Here is a 22823-nt window from a genome sequence, read left to right on the forward strand (position 1 = left end):
TTTGAATGACCATAAGTTGAAATTGAATGAAATAGCAGACACTCTAAAGATGTGAACTGATCGTGTACATATCATTCACGAATATTTGGGTATGAGAAAGCTCTCTGCAAAGTGGGTGCCGCGCGAGCTCACTTTTGACCAATAACAACGACGAGTTGATGATTAGGAGCCGGGTTTGAAGATGATCAAGCGTAATAAACCCGAGTTTTTGCGTCAATACTTGACAATGGATGAAGCACGACTCCATCATTTCACTCCGAAGCCTAATAGACAGTCATCCGAGTGGACTTCACACGACCAACTCGCTCCATAGCGTGGGAAAATGCAACGGTCGGCTGGTAAGGTTATGGCGTCTGTATTTTGAGATGCGCATGGAATAATTTTTATTGACTACTTTGAAATAGGAAGGACCATCAACAGCGACTATTACATAGCGTTATTGGACCGTTTGAAGGACAAAATCGCCGAAAAGCGGCCGCATTTAAAGAAAAAGACAGTACTGCTTCACCAAGACAATGCACCGTGTCACAAGTCGGTGAAAGCGATGGCAAAAATTCATGAGTTGGGCCTCCAATTTCCTCCTCATCTATCGCATTCTCCAAATCTGCCCCCAGGGACTATTTCATGTTCTCAGATCTCAAAAGAATGCTCGCTGGGAAGAAATGTTCGTCGAATGAAGAGGTGAAACTGTGGCCTATTTTGAAGCAAAGGATAAATCGTATTACAAAAATGGTATCGAAAGGTTGGAGGGTCGCTATAATCAGTGTATCACCATTGAAGGGAACTATTTTGAATAAAAAATTCTAATTTTGCTAAAAAAATGTGTTTTACTATGGTAGGCCGGGGAATATTCATTTAACCTGTTTAAGAGACAGTTACTGTTTATAAAACTATAGCACACAAACAGTATGCAGTTGTCCAGGAAGCGATTAATACATGTTTTTGTTTCGTGGATGCTGTACATATTTCAAGATATTACATTTTTAAAATATTAAAAAAACCTACAGTACAGGTGGAACACAGGTTAATATTATCGATTATATATAAAAAGAAAACAAAAATTTAATGTGTCACAAATATAGTATATAGATCTAGAAAAGATTAAAGAACCATACATATTTCAAGATATTACATGTTCAAAAAATTCAAAAAATAACTTACAGTACAGATGAAATACGGGTTAATATTATCTATAATATAAAAAAATAACAAAAATTGAATGTGTCACAAATAGCAGATATAGTAAATAGATCTAGAGAAGATTAAGGAACCATTAAGAGATGTAATAAAAAATATGTAGTGTGCTAAAGTTTTGTCGCAGAGCGGATGTATGTCCTCGCAATAGATAGTTTGTTACAAGAGTTACAAATATATTCTTTAAATAATTTTATGTTATAATTGATGTAATTAATAGTGTGTATCGATGGTGCCTGGTTGTTCAACGCAATAAACAATACATAGTTAGAAACATAGACAATTTGTTTGTTTTCGTTCTAACGCAGAAAAAAGCGATATGTGAATGGATGTTATAAGAAGGGACTCAGCTAATGTGGCTTCAGCATAAGGTAATTTATTTTATAAAGACTATTTTGGTGTATTGTATGTATTTACTATTTTTACCACCTTTAAGTTTAAGACGCTTCATTAAAGAAATATAAAGGTAAATAATATCGTCGATCAAATTAAGACATTAACTTTTACATTTACTTTAACTTATTTTTGTTTCTAAATCAATCAAAATTTCAAATGATATGGAAAAATATGTTATGGGTTATATGAGGGGTTTAATTTTACACGTGTGCATATATTCTTAGAAGATTTGGATACCAACCAGATAGAGTATAAAATATTTTTAACCAAAAAATTGAACCGACTTCAAAAAATAAATAAGGAACTTACTAAAGATTAAAAAATAATCACACTTAATTATTTAACACAAAAAAAAAACATTTTAAAATAAAATATGTACAAAAAATCGTTGTAATCACTAAATAAAAATAAACAAAAACCCGATTTAACCTATCTACTACACGTATTTTATATTCTACTGTATACACACAATTTAGATTAATACCTACCAAAATATATTTATCTATTTACAATATTATTTTAACTATTATCAACTTATGACTTCGGATGTCGGTGCCGAACCCAAACAGTTATATTAATTTAAATTTGTTTTGTTGATAATTTTATATTTTTGTATATGTCACAAAATTATACTATTATTTTTGTATTTTTTGAATTTTAAAAATCAGCCCACAATTTACAGAGAAATCGGCGAACATACATTAAAAAATATACAGCCGAACATAGAACCTCTTCCTTTTTCGAAGGGGGTTAAAAACGGACCGAACACTGTTGAACAACCAAGCCATCAAAAAGTATCATATTCAGAATACAAAAAAGTAATAAATAAGCTACTTGAAAAATGAATAACATACTTCCACGGAAAACATTTAATATTATATTAGTGGTTAAAACAGCAATACAGATACGTTGTAGATAAAATCACACAACAAAAGCAAGTTAGCCTGAAACCGCCTCGATATAGGCACATTGTATAGAATGCCAATGGCAAAAGACATTATAATATTACAACTGTTCTCGTTAGTACACCCGTTTCTTTCTTGCAGCCTATAAAAGATTATCGTTATTCTCGGATAGCTGCAGGTCGACTCTATATTTACGTATGAATATTAAATTTGTTATTTTATTTTGATGCATCACATGTTTGAATACGTGCGAATAACTGTACTTAAAACAGTCCATTCATATGCTAAAACTTTGTATGATATATCGACAAAAAGTGGAAGAAGTTTTATTTTAGAATATAAACGAGATCTTCCATTCTGTCTCCGATAGTTTCTCCTTTATTATCTATTTTGTTATAATAACAAATAGTTTCGCGTAAAAACTGTAATGTTATTTATTATAAATTCCTATAGTCAGGTCAAATTATCAACCAGCCAGTGGCAAAGGCGACAGGACGGTCCACCTACTATTAGTGGCGGGTTCGAGTCCTGGTGGGGCATAGTCGTAAATTTATATTTGTGATTGCCCTAGGCAAGAGTCCAAAACCCGACAAGGAAAATGATGCCAGTCGCGCCAGGAACCCGGCTGGGTAAGACCGGATGTCTGCTGGGATGATTTCTAAGTTGGTCACTCACGAGTCGGTAGGCTTAATACACGTTAAACTGTAGGTCCAGTCCAGATAAATCACTAGTTGGCAAAAGGAGATTTAAAAATATCGAAAAAAGACTTTTATACCGAAAATTAAATTGACTCTTAGAATATAACTAGTAAATTAATTAGTACTCAACGTGCGGTTTAAACCACGCTAGTGGTTAACCACTGTATGAGTTAACTATGAGGGCATGCTTTGTTTACTTAAAATTTACAAATAACTGAGATAGTTGGGCTGTTCTAATTAGTTAATTGTGTGTTTTATATACATTTTCTTTAGAAACTCGAAATGGGCGAGAAAACCCTGTGAGAATTTGAGAAAAATGCCATCGACCACTATACATCAATGGGGACATTATTTGCAATCCAAACATATTGATAATATTGATAATTTAAATATAGTATTATTTCATGAAAATGAATACAATGGAGTTCTATAAAGTAGAATCAGATGTTCATTTATGAACAGCAAAATAGTTGTTACATAATTTAATTTTGGTAATATAATTCGGAGATATGAGATATCATTTTGTTAAGAGATAACATTTGCATTGTGGTTTTATGGTTCTTAATTCATTTATTTTACAGCACTTCGATAATGTATTCTAAAAAAGTGAATGAACTGGAGATAGAAAACCGCGATGACCATTTAATTTTTATTAAATTAAATTTTTTTATTAAATCGCTTCGGATACTAATCGTAATCGGATAATACTACGTAATCGATTTCATGTTGAAGCCTCATTGACTTTTCACTTCACTTTCAGTACGTGTCATTTCATCCAAGTCTGAAACTAGAATTTGTTCAGTGCGTTGAACATTTCTGAATATGTATCGAGTAAATCGTGACTTCAATTTGTAGAAAAAAGGTCATCAAATGCTGTATAAAGCTTATGGTCACCATGTTTCATCGGTTTCAACATATAGATACTGGTTTAAAAAGAAATTGCAGATGAAAGGCATTATTCTATAATGATCCCTGTAAATCATAACACAAATATGAAGAATAGAATAAGATATTGTTGGGAGTAGTTCAAGAAATCATTTTCAATAGTTTGAAGAACATAGGAATTATCCAAAAGCTTGGATATTTTGTGCCGTATGAATTAAAGACATCGAAAATATTGCTATAACGAAGAAGAGGGCGGAAGAGGACAATCAAATTCTTAATAATATTTTAAATAATTTAATATATTCAGTAATTTTTGGGTTTGGCAACTGGGATTTTATTATAAAAGGAGGAGAAATAAGAAATGGAATCATGTCACATTATCACCCATTGTCCTATGCGGAATACTGAGAAATCAGTTTCTTTTTCGAGCTCAATACATATTTCAACAATATAAGTCCAGAATATTCTCTATAAGATGATGTTTTCTATAACAATGTGCCATCTTTCAGGCAACATCCGCATGCCGGTTCGAAACAAGTCATCGACGAATTAACGTTCATCATTCAGCATTTAGAACTCCTCCATCCACTTATCAAACCATAAAAAACCGCAAAATATTTCTAATTTAACCATAAATTTAAGCTGTTCGAAAAAAACATCTGTAAAGATTAGATCATACAGCTAATATTTGAAATAAAAACTGTTTGTATTTCTCAATAATCGTACGCGTATACATAACATAAGAGAATTACACACATCCAATGTCACAAAGCCAATGAACTGAAAAATATATAAAAATAAAAGTATTCTAATAAAATAAGTATATATTTATTTATGAAAGAAATATATTTGCCTCTTTTTTGTCATGCGAAAAATACAACACTTCTTTCCCATTCTTATTGCGCTAACGAAAAAATAAACAAAGTAGATTATTATAAACAAAGTGTAGATCGACCACCATTATTTATCCGTGAGAAGTCTTGCTCAGTGTCGTTTCACAAAACTTTGACTGGATCTGGAGTTATTTCTAAATTATGTCTTAGAGGATTACAGGATTGTTCTAGCAGCAAAAGTTGTAGTCACTAGAATTATGACATTTATTACAGTATTTCCACATTTTTAAGAAGCTGTGAGATTAGTTACTTTTCATATTTATTTATTACGTAGTTGACTAACGTACAATTTGTCTTTTTAAATTTTAAATGTCTTTTAAATCTAGGTATATATCTAGGAGGACCTGTTGAAATACTTACTATATATCCAAGTCAATAATTGAAGTAATAAAATAAACCGACTTCAAAAATATATAAGGAACTCACAAAAATTTAAAAAATAATGAAAATTAGATTTTTAACACAAAAAAAAACAATTTAAAATAAAATATGTACACAATAATCGTTCTAATGGTTAAATAAAAATAATCAAAACGTTATTTAACCTATCTCTTGGTTTTTTTTCTTATTCCAAGATGACCAGCTAGAACCAAATGTTCTTTTCCTGATGTCGTTTCGAGTTCATGATAATTATGTTTTCGGGGCGACAGAGACCCTGAGTTACGACTGGGATTGTCGTAGTTGGTTGTCTACCGAGGTTTATGGATGGGTAAGGATTTGATCAGATTGTTATCGTGTTGTAAGGCGCCTAGGGAGAACCTCATACTGGGCATGTTCGTGAAGCTTTTCACGAACGGGATGCCCGATTCTGGATGGGTATTCGCGTTCCTCAAAAACCATAGGGCATTGAGTAACGCGCGGACATTTTGAATTGGAACACTTGGAGTAATACAAGATGTTTCTCGGATACCTACCAGTACCACACTTGTGCTTCATAGAGGCAGACTGGACGGACTAGCAATTTATCCAGAGTTGCTTTCTGGGGGATTAGGAGTTTACTTTTTCCGCAGAGGAATGGGAAGCGAAGACTGTACACGACGTTGCCTTTGCAGATAGCATGCTGGATTTGGGCTGACCACTGGAACCTGCGGTCAAACTGGAGACCGACGTATGATAAGTTCTGGAGCCAGGGGATAAGGATCAATTTGGAGGCGATAATTGCGGAATTCCTTTTTGCGGTGGAACAGAATAGCTTGAGTTTTGCTTGGGATTATCTGCAGCCGCCAGAATTTGTACCACGCAATCCTCCGGTTCAGTTGGATTTGAAGTCTGTCGCGAATAGCGTCAGGACTGTAACAGGTTGTGAAGAAAGCTTGTATCATCTGCATAAAATGCTGTGTGGGAATGTTTGTGAAGCGGGAAATCAGCCATGTGAAGGTTTAACAGGGCAGCGGCTAGTGGAGCATCTTGCGGAACTCCTGCGGAGATCTCACGGATGAGAACAAAATGTCATTGAATACTCAAATAGTCTCTTGTTTTAGAGCTCACATTGTCATGATAGAACAATACGGCATCTCTTGTTTTTTTCCTTATTTTATCGAAGACTTCTGCCAAACAAATGGTTGTGTACCAATCAAAATTTACTGTTCTACGATCCTCTCGAGGCACTGTTGAAATATGACCAGTTTTCCCGAAGAAATAGGCCACCATTTTCTTTGAAGTGCTTCGTGCGGGAACAATCTTTGTTGGATTTGGTTTATCTTGGAACATCCATACAGTCGACTGCTGCTTACTTTCGGGCTCATACGAATATATCCATGATTCGTCATCTGTCACAATTTAAAAAAAAAAACACCTTTCGAAGCACGGCGATTGAACTTCTTAAGCATTTCTTTGCACCAATCGACACGAGCCTTTTTTGAGAGATTGTCAAATTGTGTGGGATCCAACGCGAACATAACTTTCGCACAGCTAAGTGTTCTTTTAAAATCGCATACATACTGGTGGAACTAATACTTAGGAATGCCTGAATCTCATAATATGACGATCATGATATGACATGACGATCTTACTTAATCATTTTGGATGACCTTCACGAAATTCGTCGGACAGCGAACTACGACCACGATTGAATTCACTAAACTAGCGATACACGGTGGTTTTTGATGGAGCTTCATAGCCAAAAGTCAAAGAAAGTTTACTGATGCACTCTTTTTGTGATAATCCACGTCGAAAATCGTAAAAAATCATCGTACGAAAATGTTCACGGTTCAGTTCCATTTTTTGCCGAGACGAAACTTTCAATTAAATATAAAATAAACAAATAGCGTCCGTGCGACAAAATGTTCTGAATACGTATTACGACAAAAATGTCAAACTTTGGAACCGTCAGATGGACTCACATGACAACAGTGTCGCCAATTCCGGAAATATAAATAGTGACAATCGTAAGAAAACTCAAGAGTATGCCTCGTGAGTGAAAATAGTTATAGATTATTGTGCAGGTTGTTTTATATGTTAACTTTTGTGTAGTTATGTTATTTGAACATAAGACCAACTAATGAGTAAAGACCTTACTTTAGGTATTACATATTAAGTTAAGCTTATCATTGATCTATATAGAAGACCAGATTGTATTGGGATTAAAAAAACCTGTAACAGCTGATTTAACTTAATAAACAAAAAAATTTATTAAGTGTTGCTCAATAAATGTCAATTAATGATACTGCCATTAAACGATACTAAATGAAACATAATCGAAATTCCATTTTTGTCAGGTTGATAGAGATACGTCAATAATTGGAATCGATCACTGTAAGTGGCAATAAAATGTTCGGAATTTCGATGGTTAAATCTGCATCGGTATGACATAATAACAAACGGTATTATATTAATCATACGTTGTGTTTTAATAAACCCATTTCTTTTCTTCTGTGGACGCATTAAAAATCGATTACCTCCTGTGGGGTCCCGAGGAAAGGAAAGGAAATGAACGCGATAAAAAATCGATTCTCAATAATTGCATATTAAGCTATAGATCCGTAATGATTTATTTATTTAGCGTCCTTCTTCTTCTTTACGGGGGATTTTTAATCGCTTGGTTTTATGGGTTCGTAAATTGTATTAGGGCCTGGAATCAACGTTGGTGCTACATCATTCCGTTTTCCAACAACATAATCATCGTAAAACAACTTTAACATGAATTTAGTGCTGCATTTAATGTTAAAATGAAAAAAAATTCTGTAAAAAATCACTTATATAATCCTCCTAGACTTACCTGGTTCAACCAAAAATACCAAAAAGAACCAAAAGTTCTTGGCTATGACGTTACCACTGGTGAAGTTTTAAACCAACTTCCAAGGAAACTTAAAGCAAAACTTACGAATTTTATTAACGCATTCTTCTGATAAAAGTATAACCCTAAAAGTATTGTTAACAAAACAATTGAGCCGACTTCAAAAAATAAATAAGGGACTCACTGAAAATTAAGAAATAATCAAACTTAGATTTTTAACACAAAAAAATATGTACATAACAATCGTTGTAATAATTAAATAAAAATAACTAAAAACCTTATTTAACCTATCTACTACACTTATTTTATATTCTAATAGATACACACAATCTAGCTTAATACCTACCTAAAACTATTTATCTATTGACAATATTATGTTAACTGCTACCAACTCGGCATTTTCAAGTTATATTAATTTATATTTGTTTTGTTGGTAATTTTATAAAAAAAAAATAATAATTTTTTTGTAATGTCAAAATTATATTATTATTTTTATATTGTTTAGGCTCGGCACCGACTAGGTATTAAGCTAAATTGTGTGTACCTATTAGAATATAAAATAAGTGTAGTAGATAGGTTAAATAAGATTTTTGTTTCTTTTTATTAAGTTATTACAACGATTATTATGTACATATTTTATTTTAATTTTTTTTGTGTTAAAAATCTAATCTAAGTTTGAATATTTTTGAAATTTTAATGAGTTCGTTATTTATTTTTTGAAGTCGGTTCAATTTTTTTGTTAAAATTATTTTATTTTTCCCATTTTAGTGTTATATATTTACTCAATATATTATTTTATTTAATATTATAATGGTTAGACCAAGTAAGCGTACAGTAAACGTATGAGGAAAAATTGGAATATTGAAACAATGATTGATCTCGTTTGGAATATAAACGCTTCAACCACTACACCATAGAAGCAGTTGTGTACAATATTTCTACGGCGTCATATATATATATATATATATATATATATATATATATATATATATAGACATATAGATATATAGACATGTAGATATATATATATAGACAGCTCAGCAATAACATTTCACACAAATATCTGACTATTACAGATAAAATCTATGTGAAAACATTGCATGTGACTTTGAAATCTGTGCGTTTTCCTTGATTTCCCCCCTTCCTCCAACATATCCTGATTTGTTTCCTATGGGACCACTTCAGAATTGCTCTTTTTCGAATAAAAAAATCGTCCCATAGTTGACGGAAAATTCGGCGACTATATATTAAAAAAAATATACAGCCGAACATAGAACCTCCTCCTGCTTCGAAGTCGGATAAAAATACGGAAGGATGCAGAAGTTATAATGATTTCCAGACTAGATAAGTCTCCTAAGTTAAGTCATTGTTTCCTGTGTTTTATTTATTATTCATATTCGAATTTATTTATATTCGAATTATTATTCGATTCTTTATATTTCGAAGCTACATTAAAAAATACTTCTTAAGAGATTAATATCTATAAGAGAAGAAAAATGTTGATTCCAGTTGGATTTAGATAAAACACCGCAAAGCAACAAATTAATTGAGTGTTAAAATCAAAATAGTGCTGCAAAAAACACTGTACTTTAGCGAAAACCATGCCATTAGTTTTAAAAGTGGTGATTTCGATTTGCAATATAAGGAAGATGAGAGTGATTAATGGAGGAATTGCTCCAAAACTACAACTCAATTTTTGAGGAAGGCTGAAAAAATCATTGGAAGATAATTTATCAACGAAGGGAAAACCATTAAAAACTCTGGTTTTGTTAAACATCTTCTAGAGTTTATTTGTATTTAAGATATGCTGCTTCAAGGACAAAAATACGAAGAATAGATAGTCATGGATGAAGCAATAAAATTACTAATTTAAGATTCATAAAATTACTAATTAAAATTACTCGTTAAATTCCTACATCCTTCTAGTATGTTATAACCAATTGAACAAGCACATTCTAAAAATTACTGAAAAATATTTCTATTAGAACCTGTTGAAAATGTTGAGGTATGCATGTATGTAAAAAAGGCAACGATCTGCTTGGACGAAAATACCAAACACTAATATTAGAATCAGTCGAACTGAATTAAAATATATTAGAGAATATTGTATTATTTTACCAAGTAATACTGATTATATTGCAGTGCATAAAACAATTCTAAACCTAAAATAGATTTTCTCTAAAGTCATGTATATAGAACAGTGACACTAAAACCGGACCCGTGTGATACTAAATGAAAAGTAATTACGTAACATAAATTTAAAATCATTCGAAACATTTTCAAGGTAATCTATAAAATTAATCTCTACTCTATATTTGGATCAATCTCATATCACAATGTTGTAAGATGCTGAAATTTTATGGCAGTAACAGTGGCTCTTGCATGTTTGAGCTTTTGCAAATAAAATAGAAAGTATTTATTGAAAATATATATCCACTTAATATTTATGAAAACTATAAGGTCTCCTAAAATTAGAAAAGAAAGCCTAAACAGTAAAATTTAATATTTCAGGCATTTAATAGTTTAAAATACTAAAAAAATATTTTTGTGAAATATCTGTATTTATTAGTGGTAGAGGCCACCTTGTTTGACATTACTGTTCAGTAAGTATCAAAATTTAATAACTGTAGAAATATGTGCTTACAAATTTTATGCTTTCAAACATTATTTTGTTTAAACTGATTAAATAAATGGCTTATTTTTGAATAAAAACGATCGTCAAGTTCACTAGACGCCATAGTACCATGGGGACTTATTTATTTAAAAATGCGGTTGCTTAATTTTGATTCCTCAGAAGCTGTTATGTTGAATTTATACTATTTCGAAAATATACTGAAAAAAAAAGATTTAATAAAATAACATAATAATCTTAATATTTTACTTAAACATACCAAATCCGCTTGAAATAGAAATAGATAATAAATAAAATTCAAATACTTACATGTCTACCAACTGTACCCTGTATAATGGCCATAATCATTAGAGCTACTATGAGCGACGATCTGAAAATAAACATAAAACAATTAAAAACGCGTACATACGTACGTAAGATCTACATAAATAAAATAATAAGTTTTACGGCATTTTATCCAATAATTATGCCAGTGTAAATAAAAAATAAATCATCTGTGTAGTTTGGATGTCGTAAAATGTATTTCCGAAGAATTTTGAAAGATATATAGCCGTTTATGATCGATTAAGCCAAATATTTATCACGATGTATAGGGAAATAGAACCGTAATGTTGTAAGAGGATATGAAGAACTACCAGATTGCGAGCTTTAAAATCGAATGAAAGTATAATTTCAGTAATAAATCTCGAAAATCCAGGTCAGTGGGTGATATTATGAAAAGAACAACATAATAGGCCATGAATATTTTCTAAATATAAGTGTTTTATTATTCCCTATTCGTACTAAAACAAAATATATAATTGTATATTATTTTAATTTATATTAATATTACCTGATTTATATTAATATTGCCTTCTATTACCTGATTTATATTAATTAATTGTATGATGTAGGGGTGTTGGGCACCGGAAAAAAAATCGATATTTCGATATATCGTTTTCGATATTTCTTAAAAAATATCGAAAAATATCGATATACAGCATGTATTCTTTAGGAGGACCGTCAGGTAAGGAGTGGCAACACAGGTAATAAAAAAATCTAAGTGCCGTTTAGGTTTTGCGACGTAATCTTGATGTCATAGAACAACACGTTTCTCCACAATTTGGGTTACAATGTTAAATGAGTCATTACATTAAAATAAAAGACTTGAAAAGTGAAAAATATTATTTTATTTGCGAACCATTAACGATACATATTTTTTATCTAATGTTCGTTCATTAGCACACACTAAAACCTTTTCTTTTTCCCAGTGATGCTCCTCGTTATACATTTTCGCTCGTGGGAAGAATCTGGAAGGTCTGTCTATAGAGTTCAATAGCAGTCTGATATCATTGAGACACTCCATTGGTATTTTTTCTTTGTCTCTTTATTATTCTAGTGAAATCGCTTGCCTTGCTCTTCACTCATTATAATGAATGTGGGTTCATAATAAGCGTCTAGTGTTTGGTCTCACCAAAAAACATCGTCCTTTGCTTGAGACGTTTGGAAACTTAGATACTATATATTTGATGCAATTTCTATCGTTGGGAAGTGATTATACAAATGTCTTCATTACTCTCAACTTTATGTGCAGAGGTGGTACATTTATGTGGAGCTACTGTCTGTTTCTTAGAGGATGTTGTTTTCACCTTTAAACATTCGAGCTCCCTAAGGGACCAACTCTTTTGTTCCAGTGTTTTGCTCGGTCTTTGTTATCCCATAGATACAAAAAGGAAAGCAATTTGGTCAAGCTAGTTTGTCCGTGCAATATACACAACATTTTGAAACCATCGCATATCTGCCAATGCAGTTTGGCAGTTTGTCTTGTAGTTTTTGAAGTGTATAGAAAGAGTACATATGATTTCCTATCAATTTTCAGACAAGTATTTATGAATATTATATCATGAAGTATAATGTAAAGATCTCACGATGAAATAAATAAGCGAGAGAAACAGGTAATATTTTAAATTATTGATTTTCTTCAGCTCTTGTCAGTATACAGTAGGCCTTCACTTTGACAGTTTTATAGGCTGACCATGTTACCTTAAAATATATTAAACTTTTTCTTGCATCATATGATGTTTCTATTATTCGTGCAAGCGCTAAATGATTTGTCGAAGTCATTAGAGATCGGAGCCCACGTTTGCCAAGAAAATGTCGTATTTTCATTACTTCTCAACATAGTATTGAATGAATTTATACGAAAAGTATTTTAAAAGTAATCAATATGACGGCGTTGAAGTTTCGAGCATCCTTCATCAAATGGTTGCATAGACATAAATAAGGCTTGATAATTAAATGAAGAACAAAACAAAATAATGACAACCCGTTTTTTTTGTTCTGGCTTAAACCAGGTGGTGGAATGTATGACGCATACTCGATCGCGTAGACTTGCCTTGGAGTGAAAAGTTGGACCGGGTTATGTGGGGCTGCCTTTGGGCTTACAGCTACGTATGAGGTCGTTGCAGCCTGGAAAATTGGGAGATTGGCGGTGACTCGCGAACAAGCGCGTTTTCAGAAGAACTAGAGCTGAGTTGTTGCTTGTGAAAGGATTGAGATATGAATTGCTTGATTTCTGGAGCGTCAGTTTCTCTGTGGATTTGATTATTTCTGACAAACCATGGAGCGTTTAAAATTCTCCTTAGGAGCTTATTTTGGAAAAGTTGAAGCAAATATTAGATCCGTAGAGGAGTAAGGACCAGATTAACATCTTGTAAAATAAGCATTTAATGGAGATGGAAAGTCTATTAGAAGAATAGATCAGAAGACATAGCAGGTTTGCTATTTCCAAACCTTTCTGGATTGCTTTGTTGGTTTGGGAATGCCAACCGAATCGTCGGTCGAAGTGGAGACCTATGTACGTTACTTTATCCAGCCATGGAATTATTGCGGTGTCGTTCTTAAGTTGAATATTGACAACCATTAGTAGAGGAAAAATCGTTAATATTTTAAGATTATGTTATTCGAAAAAGGTTTAATATTATGACGAGAAGTTTTACATCAGACGATACAGACTTATTCATGGAGTTAATATATCAATGAGACGTAATTTAAGGTCTAGAAATAATACTAATTAACTATGAAAACGTTTTTTAGCTAAGATCTCCTCCAAACTACCGTTATTCGACAATTCACCGGGAACTTTCGAAATTGTGCGTATAAAAAATGCTCATTAAGGATTTTCGAGCAATAAAGTCTATCGGCATGTACTATCTGACAGTTCAGTCCGCCAGCGTTTACTTGGCGGAACGCCTTGAAGTATATCGAGCCTTTAATTGAACTAAATACCGTGGGATGCAACTAGCCACATAAAAATATTAACGTTTAAAGGTATAATTGATACGTATAGATATGTTATTAAATTAGCGTTGGACGGTCATTTATTTTAATGAAATGTGATTATCGTAACATAGTAGGACTATTATTTTTTCGTGACCAATTTTATTCTAGGATTGTCTAAATTGTCATTGTTTTCTAATACATTTAGTAAATTGTTATTACCAGTAAAACACTTTTCAGAAGTATTAGTACTATTAAATATTAAGCTGACGCGGTTTTTATTCGAAATATTTTATTGCCTTGCAGCTGCACTGAATATTAAAATCGATAAATATCATTGAAAAGTTCTATTCTACTATAATCCAGATCAAATTTATCAAATGAATAAAAATAATGAGTAGTTTTGTTAATACAAACATAATTTAATACAACTATTTCAGAGATAGTCTGGAAAGTATACATGTTAGAAAACTTGTTACGAATCAGAGGATTTAAATAACGTCAAAGATCATCATCATAAAGAGATCTAACGGAACTTCCAGAGATTGTGCATTTAAAAGAATAAAACGTTGAAAAGCATTTAGTACAATTCAGGAGGATTTCTTATTTCAATTTGTGTTTAGACATAGATATTTCAAAATGGAACATTAGGCCACCATTGGCAAGATGCAAATAAAAAGAAAACGGAAAAAGTGAAAGTAAAAGTAAAAGAATAACATATGATTAGGTTTTGTTAATCATAATATTTATTTCAAAATTCATTGCAGATATTATTCTTCGTGCTAGAAATAGGAATGGTTTTATTCCTTGAGGAGGGTTAGTGTTTTCTTCTGGTCCAAGAGCGACTACTATGGGGAAATAAACCAAGTTATTGCTTTGGACAATGGATCATTTTATAGCACACTGGTGGAAAAGATCCTAACAAATGAATCGACAAAGGCTGTAATTAAGGGATGGCTCACATAACTTAAATTAAGTTTTCAAAATACCATATTAAAAAGTAAAGTATTTCTAATTGTTTCGTGGAAAATATTGATGAAATGTTTAATTTTATTATGTATAATTTACTTTTTTAGAAATAGACCTGTAGTAGATCAGATGATTGAACAATATGGCCACAGAGTGTAACGTCTTCTCCCTATCAACGCATATTCAATCAAACCGAGTTATTATGGAACGTAAATAATTACTACAATAAAAATGCAGGTCGAGAAAGCTTATATTATAAAATTGCTTATAAAAGCAAGAACTGTTTGGATATGTGGAAACAAGGATTATCTATCATAAACCTTCCACTCGGCTTGAAATTGACACATGGTGGAATTGTGAACTAGTGTTAGATTAGAAATTAACAGCGTTGGTATTTACTTGAATAGTAACTCAGAAAATCACAGCAACTGAATGCAACTTTTTAGATGTGGGATTATGATTGAATGCTGACAATTACCAAGACAGGGTGATGGGTGTTGAAACAACTAAAGGTGAGTATATAATTATTATAGGATAATTGTAGAAAATCGTGTTATAGAGTGTGAAATATTTATATCCATAGATATGTATGTAATTATTCAAAACATACATGAGCATTTGGTCAAAATGATTGAGAAGAGAGTTAATTCTAACTCTTTTGCATATATGGCAAATACATTAGGGAGAACGCAGTAATTAAATATAATTTTATGAAGAAAAATGTACCCAAGTAATAACAGAATAAACTAAGAAGAAATGTATTGATATTAATCAATATGAATCAATCAAGAACGAATGAAACAAGAACTAAATATAAAAAAGTAAATATGCTATCTAATGAAAGCAAAACACATAACTTGGATATTAAATTGTTAAATAGGTGTATTAGGCCTCAAGCGGATATCATAGTTAGCTTGGAAAAAAGTTCAATATAAATATAGTCAAACAACTCTAACATACAAACTATAATGGCTGTAGTTATTTTCTGGAAAACTTTCAATTCACACAAGGAATCAAATCACTTACAAACCATTGCGCTTGAAGGAAATGGTTTAACATATTTACTATTTCTGTATGCATTTTCAATGCTTGTAAACCATTTTGAACAAAGAATCTAATGTGCCATGACTACTCTGTGATATTCATATTTTTTCATTGCTCAAAATGTACATGATACGTCAACTACAATGCCATATGTCTGTAAATAAAGATAGAATTGACACTGGTATTGGTCCAGGAAATTATAATATACATTTTTTAATAATACAGATCTTAATATAAAAAACTGATCTAGCTGACAGTATAGGTCTTTTATAGGCGTGAATATAAAGTCTGACACGAAATAATGACTCAGTCACGTTAACAATGGTAGCCTCTTGACATGATCTAGTGATCGGATGTAAAATAAGAGAAGAAACATTTAATGGAACCTGATATCGTGTCACAAACATTAACATATATAGTTATATTAGTTAACTATAGCTATAAATAATATTAATTCCATATATCTAATATAAACGGGATTCAGTATAACAACAGATGAATAAATTAAATCGTTTATAACTTCAAAATAACAAAACAAAACGATTGAGATTTACTGTTCATTCTTGCGCTGCCGTTACCATACCGAGAATAATAGCTGAATTGTCTTTATTGTTGATAAATAATCTATAAAGACAAATAAATTTAAACAAAAAATATCAGGCGTCGTTAATAAATGGTATGAATTATCACATGATAATAAGCCAGGATTATAAAATGAGTGGGCTTTGACAGATAAGATTTTTTTTAAGTTTAAAATAATTCTATTTGCATTTATCTGGTAGACTGTGGCTTAAGTTATGGTCTTATCATGTATCAAAATTAATTATTGTTTATAAACTACATTGTTTTTGGTTCATGCTTACTTCCATTTTAATGGACACGTAAATATGCAGAACTGTTACTAATGGAATGCAACGAATTAGGCCCGTATGGGCTGCGATTTAGTGACAATTTTATGAATAAAGTTTAGCAGTTTCTTTTAAAAAGTTTTCAAATTTAATTAACACGTTCGCTGCTAATAACGCGCTAGTACCAATTAAGGCTCCAGCGCCGTTATATGTGTGGTGGTCTTTCTAAGCTCTGTATTTAGTATTGAATCATGTACATGGTTGGTTTCGATTTTTCCTTTTTGAATCATATGTATTACAGAATTGCATATGGCCGGAAAAATGTCCATATGCCAGGGACCTCTTGCAGAGTAATTTAATCCCAGATCGGCAGCGAACGTGTGAACTTTCCAAATAAAAGACTCTTTAGAGACAAAATCTATATATTTGGTAATAAAAACACACAATAATTAATTAAAAAAAAGTCGATAAATACACATTATAATTACAGAAATTTTTTAACTTCAACCCACCATAAAAGAAAATAATAAAATCACTATCCGATTTCGTATTCCATGCCTTTCAAAAAGGATTCAAGGAAAAAAGAATCACGAGATAATTGAGGGGGAGGGGGTAACGAGTATAAGACGCAGACCCTATTTACTCGAGAAGCACATGCCGGTACCTGCGGCCTTCTGTCATTCGTCGATCAGGAAAGTAGCGACACCGACAGGGCTAAGCGACGAGTTTTGCATACCTTTATCGGATTTGGCCGGTACACCTGAGATTCGTTTACGGGGAGAGTCAGTTGGACCATGGTACATCAAGTCAAGGTTTTTTGAAATGTTTCCTACTTTTCGTACTTTAACTTTTCTAGTTGATTTTATTTTGATTGATGTTTTTATGAAGGCTAGTGATACATATTAAGTGAATGTTTATTTTCAAAGGTTAGCTCTTTAAGAATATGCTCGTAACAGGATTTTTCGAAATCTAAATTATTTTCGGAGATATAGATGTTTTAGTGCCATAACATCTAAACTGACTCGTAACAGTAACGTAATACTAATGTGCTGGAAATTTGGTGTGAGTCTTTTCTGTACATCATTTTATCGTAACAAAGTAAATCTTTAATAAAATTTGGATTGTTATTATCCTTTTATAAATGAATATATTTAAACCAAATATGTTTTAATATTGTTTACAAATGTCATTGGTAAATAATTTCTTAAAAATAAACAAAAAACAATTTAATTATAAATAGCAAAATTCAGATTGAAAAGTCGAATCAAGAGGCCTATGGAGATCGGAACAACCAATTGCCAGAGGGTGCAACGGAATGAATATATCAATTTTTCGTTTTCGATTCCGAATTGTCATATGATAAGATCTTATTCATCATAATTAAACGCATTATTAAAAATATATCTTCTCTAACAGTCTTCTGTAAAATATATCAGCTCTACCATTTCTCATGAAACTGTCATATTAACAGATTTTTTATAGACAACTGGTGCCCATATGATAAGTCAGATAAGCAGATAAAGATTTTATGACATGAAAATCAGGCAGTGTACCTTTTCTTCATAAATATGGTAAACCAGATATAGTCGTAGGCATTTTATTACGTGCAACATTAAATATGCTTTGTACAATCTTAATTTACAAATTAATGTATTAGTATTGTTCTGTTATACTTACATCAATACACAGTCAAGACGAATGCCGGTTTGCCGGTTTGATGTGACACAGCAGCTCGTATTTCCCAAATTAAAATTAAATTAAGCTACTTCAGCTAAAGTAAAGACATTTGCTCTTATGCTGTACACAATTTCGTGTTGTTTGGTTTGCTTCAAACTTCTGATTTCTTGCGTGTTTTCCAGCAACCAGTTTTGGTATCGCTTTCGCATTTCTGTAATTTAGTAAGCTTATTTCGTGTTTTGAGACAATATCTTTGATTTGATTGCAAAACCATCGTGCAGTTTTTCGTTAGTTACGTAGCGATAAGTATTGAATTAATAGTCAGTTTTATGTCTTGCTCAACCACATATTTGCACCTTATAAGTTCAAAAGGGCTTTATAATTGAGTGACAAACTCAATAAAATAAAATTTTTGGTCAAATTTCGACTATCTTCTAAATAACCAGTACAGTTCTTTGATTATGAGTCTCATCTACTCTTTTATTTGTTTAACTTGATGTTATAGTATAAATGTCATTAACATTATTGCACAGTTCTGTTGGATGTTGTAATTATTTCAATGTCTCCCATCAATAACTAATTATATATCATAATAATTTGATCACTGTAGAGGTTCTAAAAAACCATAGCGGTTAACGAATATTTTTCTCCAAGAAGTACCATTGAAACTAACCCGGAAATATTTTTAATTATCCAATTATAAATTTACAAAGATTTATTAAAATACATTCTTTAATAAGGTCAGTCTCAAAACTATAGAGTATATGTATCCCAGATTTGATCAAATTTGTCAAAACACCAACATATTTTTAATATTAATCAATGGGAATCTACTTGGTTTTGAGAGTCAATGGTACAACTGACGATCGCCCGCAGCCGATGCCCAGGTAAAATCTACCGCCGCCGTTTACCTCTCGCGTCGGTCTGAGCTCCTGGTAGCGACAGCAACGTACTAAAAGCGAAATTACAGGTGTTTTACAGGTGGTAATGACTTTTTTCGGCTTATGTAATGAAGAACCGTAACCTTGAAAGATGATAATGGTTGAAACACGTTCGCGCGAAGAAGGGAGACAAGGTTTTTAGGTCGAGCGTTGACATTAAAAGTGAATCCGAATTCGGCGATGAGAGCGGTTTGGCATGACTGTAACCGGCCAAGTTTCCGACGCAAAGCGTTCGATAAAAAAGTAATTTATAGCGGAAGTATAAATAGCATTTATTTGTATGATTATCAAAATTGTTACACAATCGAAATATGTTTTTGTTTTATTATTAGTAATTGTTGGATTTATAAGAAAGGAACACAGTTCTGAGAACTAACGGAAAAAGCTAGTAAATTCTTTGTGCTTGTTGAAATTACTGGCTATTTGGCGATCGGACGACGGTCTTTCTGCTTTCGCGGTAAACGTGGGCTCGAATCCGAATCAAACCTGGATGTAAAATATGATTGTGATTGTTCTGGATAAAATGGACGGTCTCTAAGAGGCTAGAATTTCTTTAAAATTTCATTTTGTCAATTTTCTAATACTGTCATATTAACTCAGAGCAAAACCAAAATTTTATTTTATTGCGGGCCAACTTATTTATTATTTTGTTTGGTAATATGTGTTATTTAATTATTTATTTAGCTTACTAGTACATTATAGGCTGTATGTAGCTGTATACATAATATAGGGTTCTTGATACATTTTTGTTTCTATAGTTATTTATTTATATGCAGTTTTATTATATTATTTTATTTATATTATATTTATTATTAAGATCATTCGAAGGTTTTATAATAGTACTGGTCATTAGTTACCTTTTTAGTTTAATAACTCACTCTTGTGGTGGTGAGAAAACTAAGACGAAATACTTATCATCAAGATTTTAATTATGTGAAGAATGAATCTCCAAATTACAGACTCTTTATTTACAAACTTTTACTGGCCTGATTAATAGACATATATAGTCTTTTTGCAATAAAACAGTGATCTTACGTCATCTAAATTTATGACGCTAAAAGGTCGTAATGTTGTCGCATCCACTATGACTTTTAGTTAATTTTGGCTTTGACATTTAACAATATCCTAATTTAAATAAAATAATGAAACAAAAATTTTGTAAAACAATCAAAAATAATATGTTCTAACATTTTAGTAAGCTTAACGGAGGAGTTAAATTACAGTTAATTATACAGCTACGACATATTACAGGTTATATTTTTTTCATTATATATTTAACATTTTATATTATTATACATTTAAGCCTTTTACATTTACACATCACCTATGAGGTAGAGTTGTAGGCATGATTTCTAGATTTTGATCAAAAGAAGCAAAACGCCCAAGCAACTTTTGCTAGTTTACTATGCTAATGTTTTGAAGAATTTTGCAGACATTTGACAATTGGGCGAATTGTTTAGGTTGATTTGGTTTATATTCCGATGCAACATACATTATTATACTACTTCGAAGTGATATAATATTGTTAATAGATAAATAGGTTTAGGTAGGTATTGAGCTAAATTGTGTATATATAGTTGAATATAAAATACGTGTAGTAGATATGTTAAACAAGGGTTTTGATTATTTTTATTTAGTTATTACAGTGATTATTATGTACATATTTTATTTTAAAATACTTTTTTTATGTTAAAAAATCTAAGTTTCATTATTTTTTAATTTTTAGTGAGTTCCTTATTTATTTTTAGAAGTCGGTTCAATTTTTTTGTTAAAAATATTTTATTTTTTTCTTTTTAGTGTTAGATATTTATTCTATAAATTACACAGTTATTTTATGTAATATTACAATGTGTAGGCCAAGTAAAGGTGCAGCCCGTATGAAGAAAAATAGAACCCGCGACCTCCGTTAGACCTCCTAAGAGGTCTTATATGCTATAGTTAGTGCTTAATATCAAACTGAATGGCTTTTGCACTGAACGACTTCCGATTTTCCGTCACATCAGCTCAGCTATAATATAATACACAAAGATCTGATTATTTTAGATAAACATATGTGAAGACTTTGTACGTGCCTTTGAAATTTGAGCGTTTCCCTCGATTTCTCCTTTTCCCCCCAAACAGATCTTAATTTAGTTCCAATGGGACCACCTCGAAAGCGCACGCTTTCGAATAAAAAAAGAATTTTGAAAATCGGACCACAATTGTATTTTCTTTTTTCTTTTTCTATCTGAGAAAGAAACATAAGATGGATATAAGAATAATTTTAGACAGCTAGTTATATGGTTCGATCTCAAAAAAATATAGAATTAGAAAAGGTTATTAATACAAGAATTTTTTAATGTATTTGTACAATAGTTGGGAAGTGAAAAGTCGTATCTATAATTATGAAAATTACTATAGTTTATTCAAAGGCTTTTCTATACATATGTCATCAAGATGTTTAACGTATTGCCTGCCGCAATTTTTAATTTCATTACAGAATCAGATAATATTTTCCTTCTCATTTAATTCTAGTTAAAAAGAGACAAAATGCTGTCTGATTAGTTCGAACACGTAAACGAATGGGTCTGTCAAAGTCGTCCCGTTATCAGACGTATGCAAAATTCATGAAAGCATTAGTGATAAGAGGTTATAACTCTAACCTATAAACTATTGTGGCCGTATAATTAACTGTAGTTTTTAGATCTACTATAATGTTAAAATAAATTATATTTGATAATAATTTTATTCAATTATTTTATTTAGATTAGAATATTGTTGTATATCAAAGCCCAACTGAACTAAAACTCAAGAGTTGATGCGGCAACATTGCGACGTTTTGACGTTACAAATTTAGATGACGTATGTACAAAATAACTTTGAATAGACTATGTACCTATTTTTCATTATAATTTCGATCAATTTATACTATTAATATGCCATATTTTGGGAAAGTCTGCAAAATATTGCTCTACGATAGCTATTATCTATTCTAAAATCTTTTTTCACAAAAAGAAGAGAACTAAAGCTGGGGAAGAAGTTGTATTACAATATTTAAGGATCAATTGCAGATATCTACAAAAATAACACAACCGATTTCGGACTCGTAACACGAAAACTTAAAATTGTTGGGAGTTAGTTAAGAAACAGTATCCGACTTCCCCACATAAAAATACGATAATACCGAATGAAATTTCGAAATATACAAACACAGAGGCAATAATATACACCGGTTTAAAGACGGGCCTGATGATGAAGATGATGGTGAA

General features: G+C 31.5%; 1 protein-coding gene across 11 annotated transcripts in view; it reads right to left on the reverse strand.

Moving 5' to 3' along the window:
• Ppn (proteoglycan-like sulfated glycoprotein papilin) overlaps positions 1-22823 on the reverse strand; it is a 160911-nt gene that overhangs the window by 50681 nt on the left and 87407 nt on the right. For all 11 annotated transcript variants that reach the window (XM_076403051.1, XM_076403048.1, XM_076403046.1 and 8 more), the window contains exon 2: positions 11148-11208. In XM_076403051.1, the coding sequence (XP_076259166.1) occupies positions 11148-11208 (61 nt within the window). The remainder of the gene's footprint in view (positions 1-11147; positions 11209-22823) is intronic.

Source organism: Rhynchophorus ferrugineus, unplaced genomic scaffold (assembly GCF_030347505.1).
Source record: "Rhynchophorus ferrugineus isolate W39M unplaced genomic scaffold, kcgeb_rfMv2 rfM4, whole genome shotgun sequence".
Lineage (NCBI taxonomy): Eukaryota > Metazoa > Arthropoda > Insecta > Coleoptera > Curculionidae > Rhynchophorus > Rhynchophorus ferrugineus.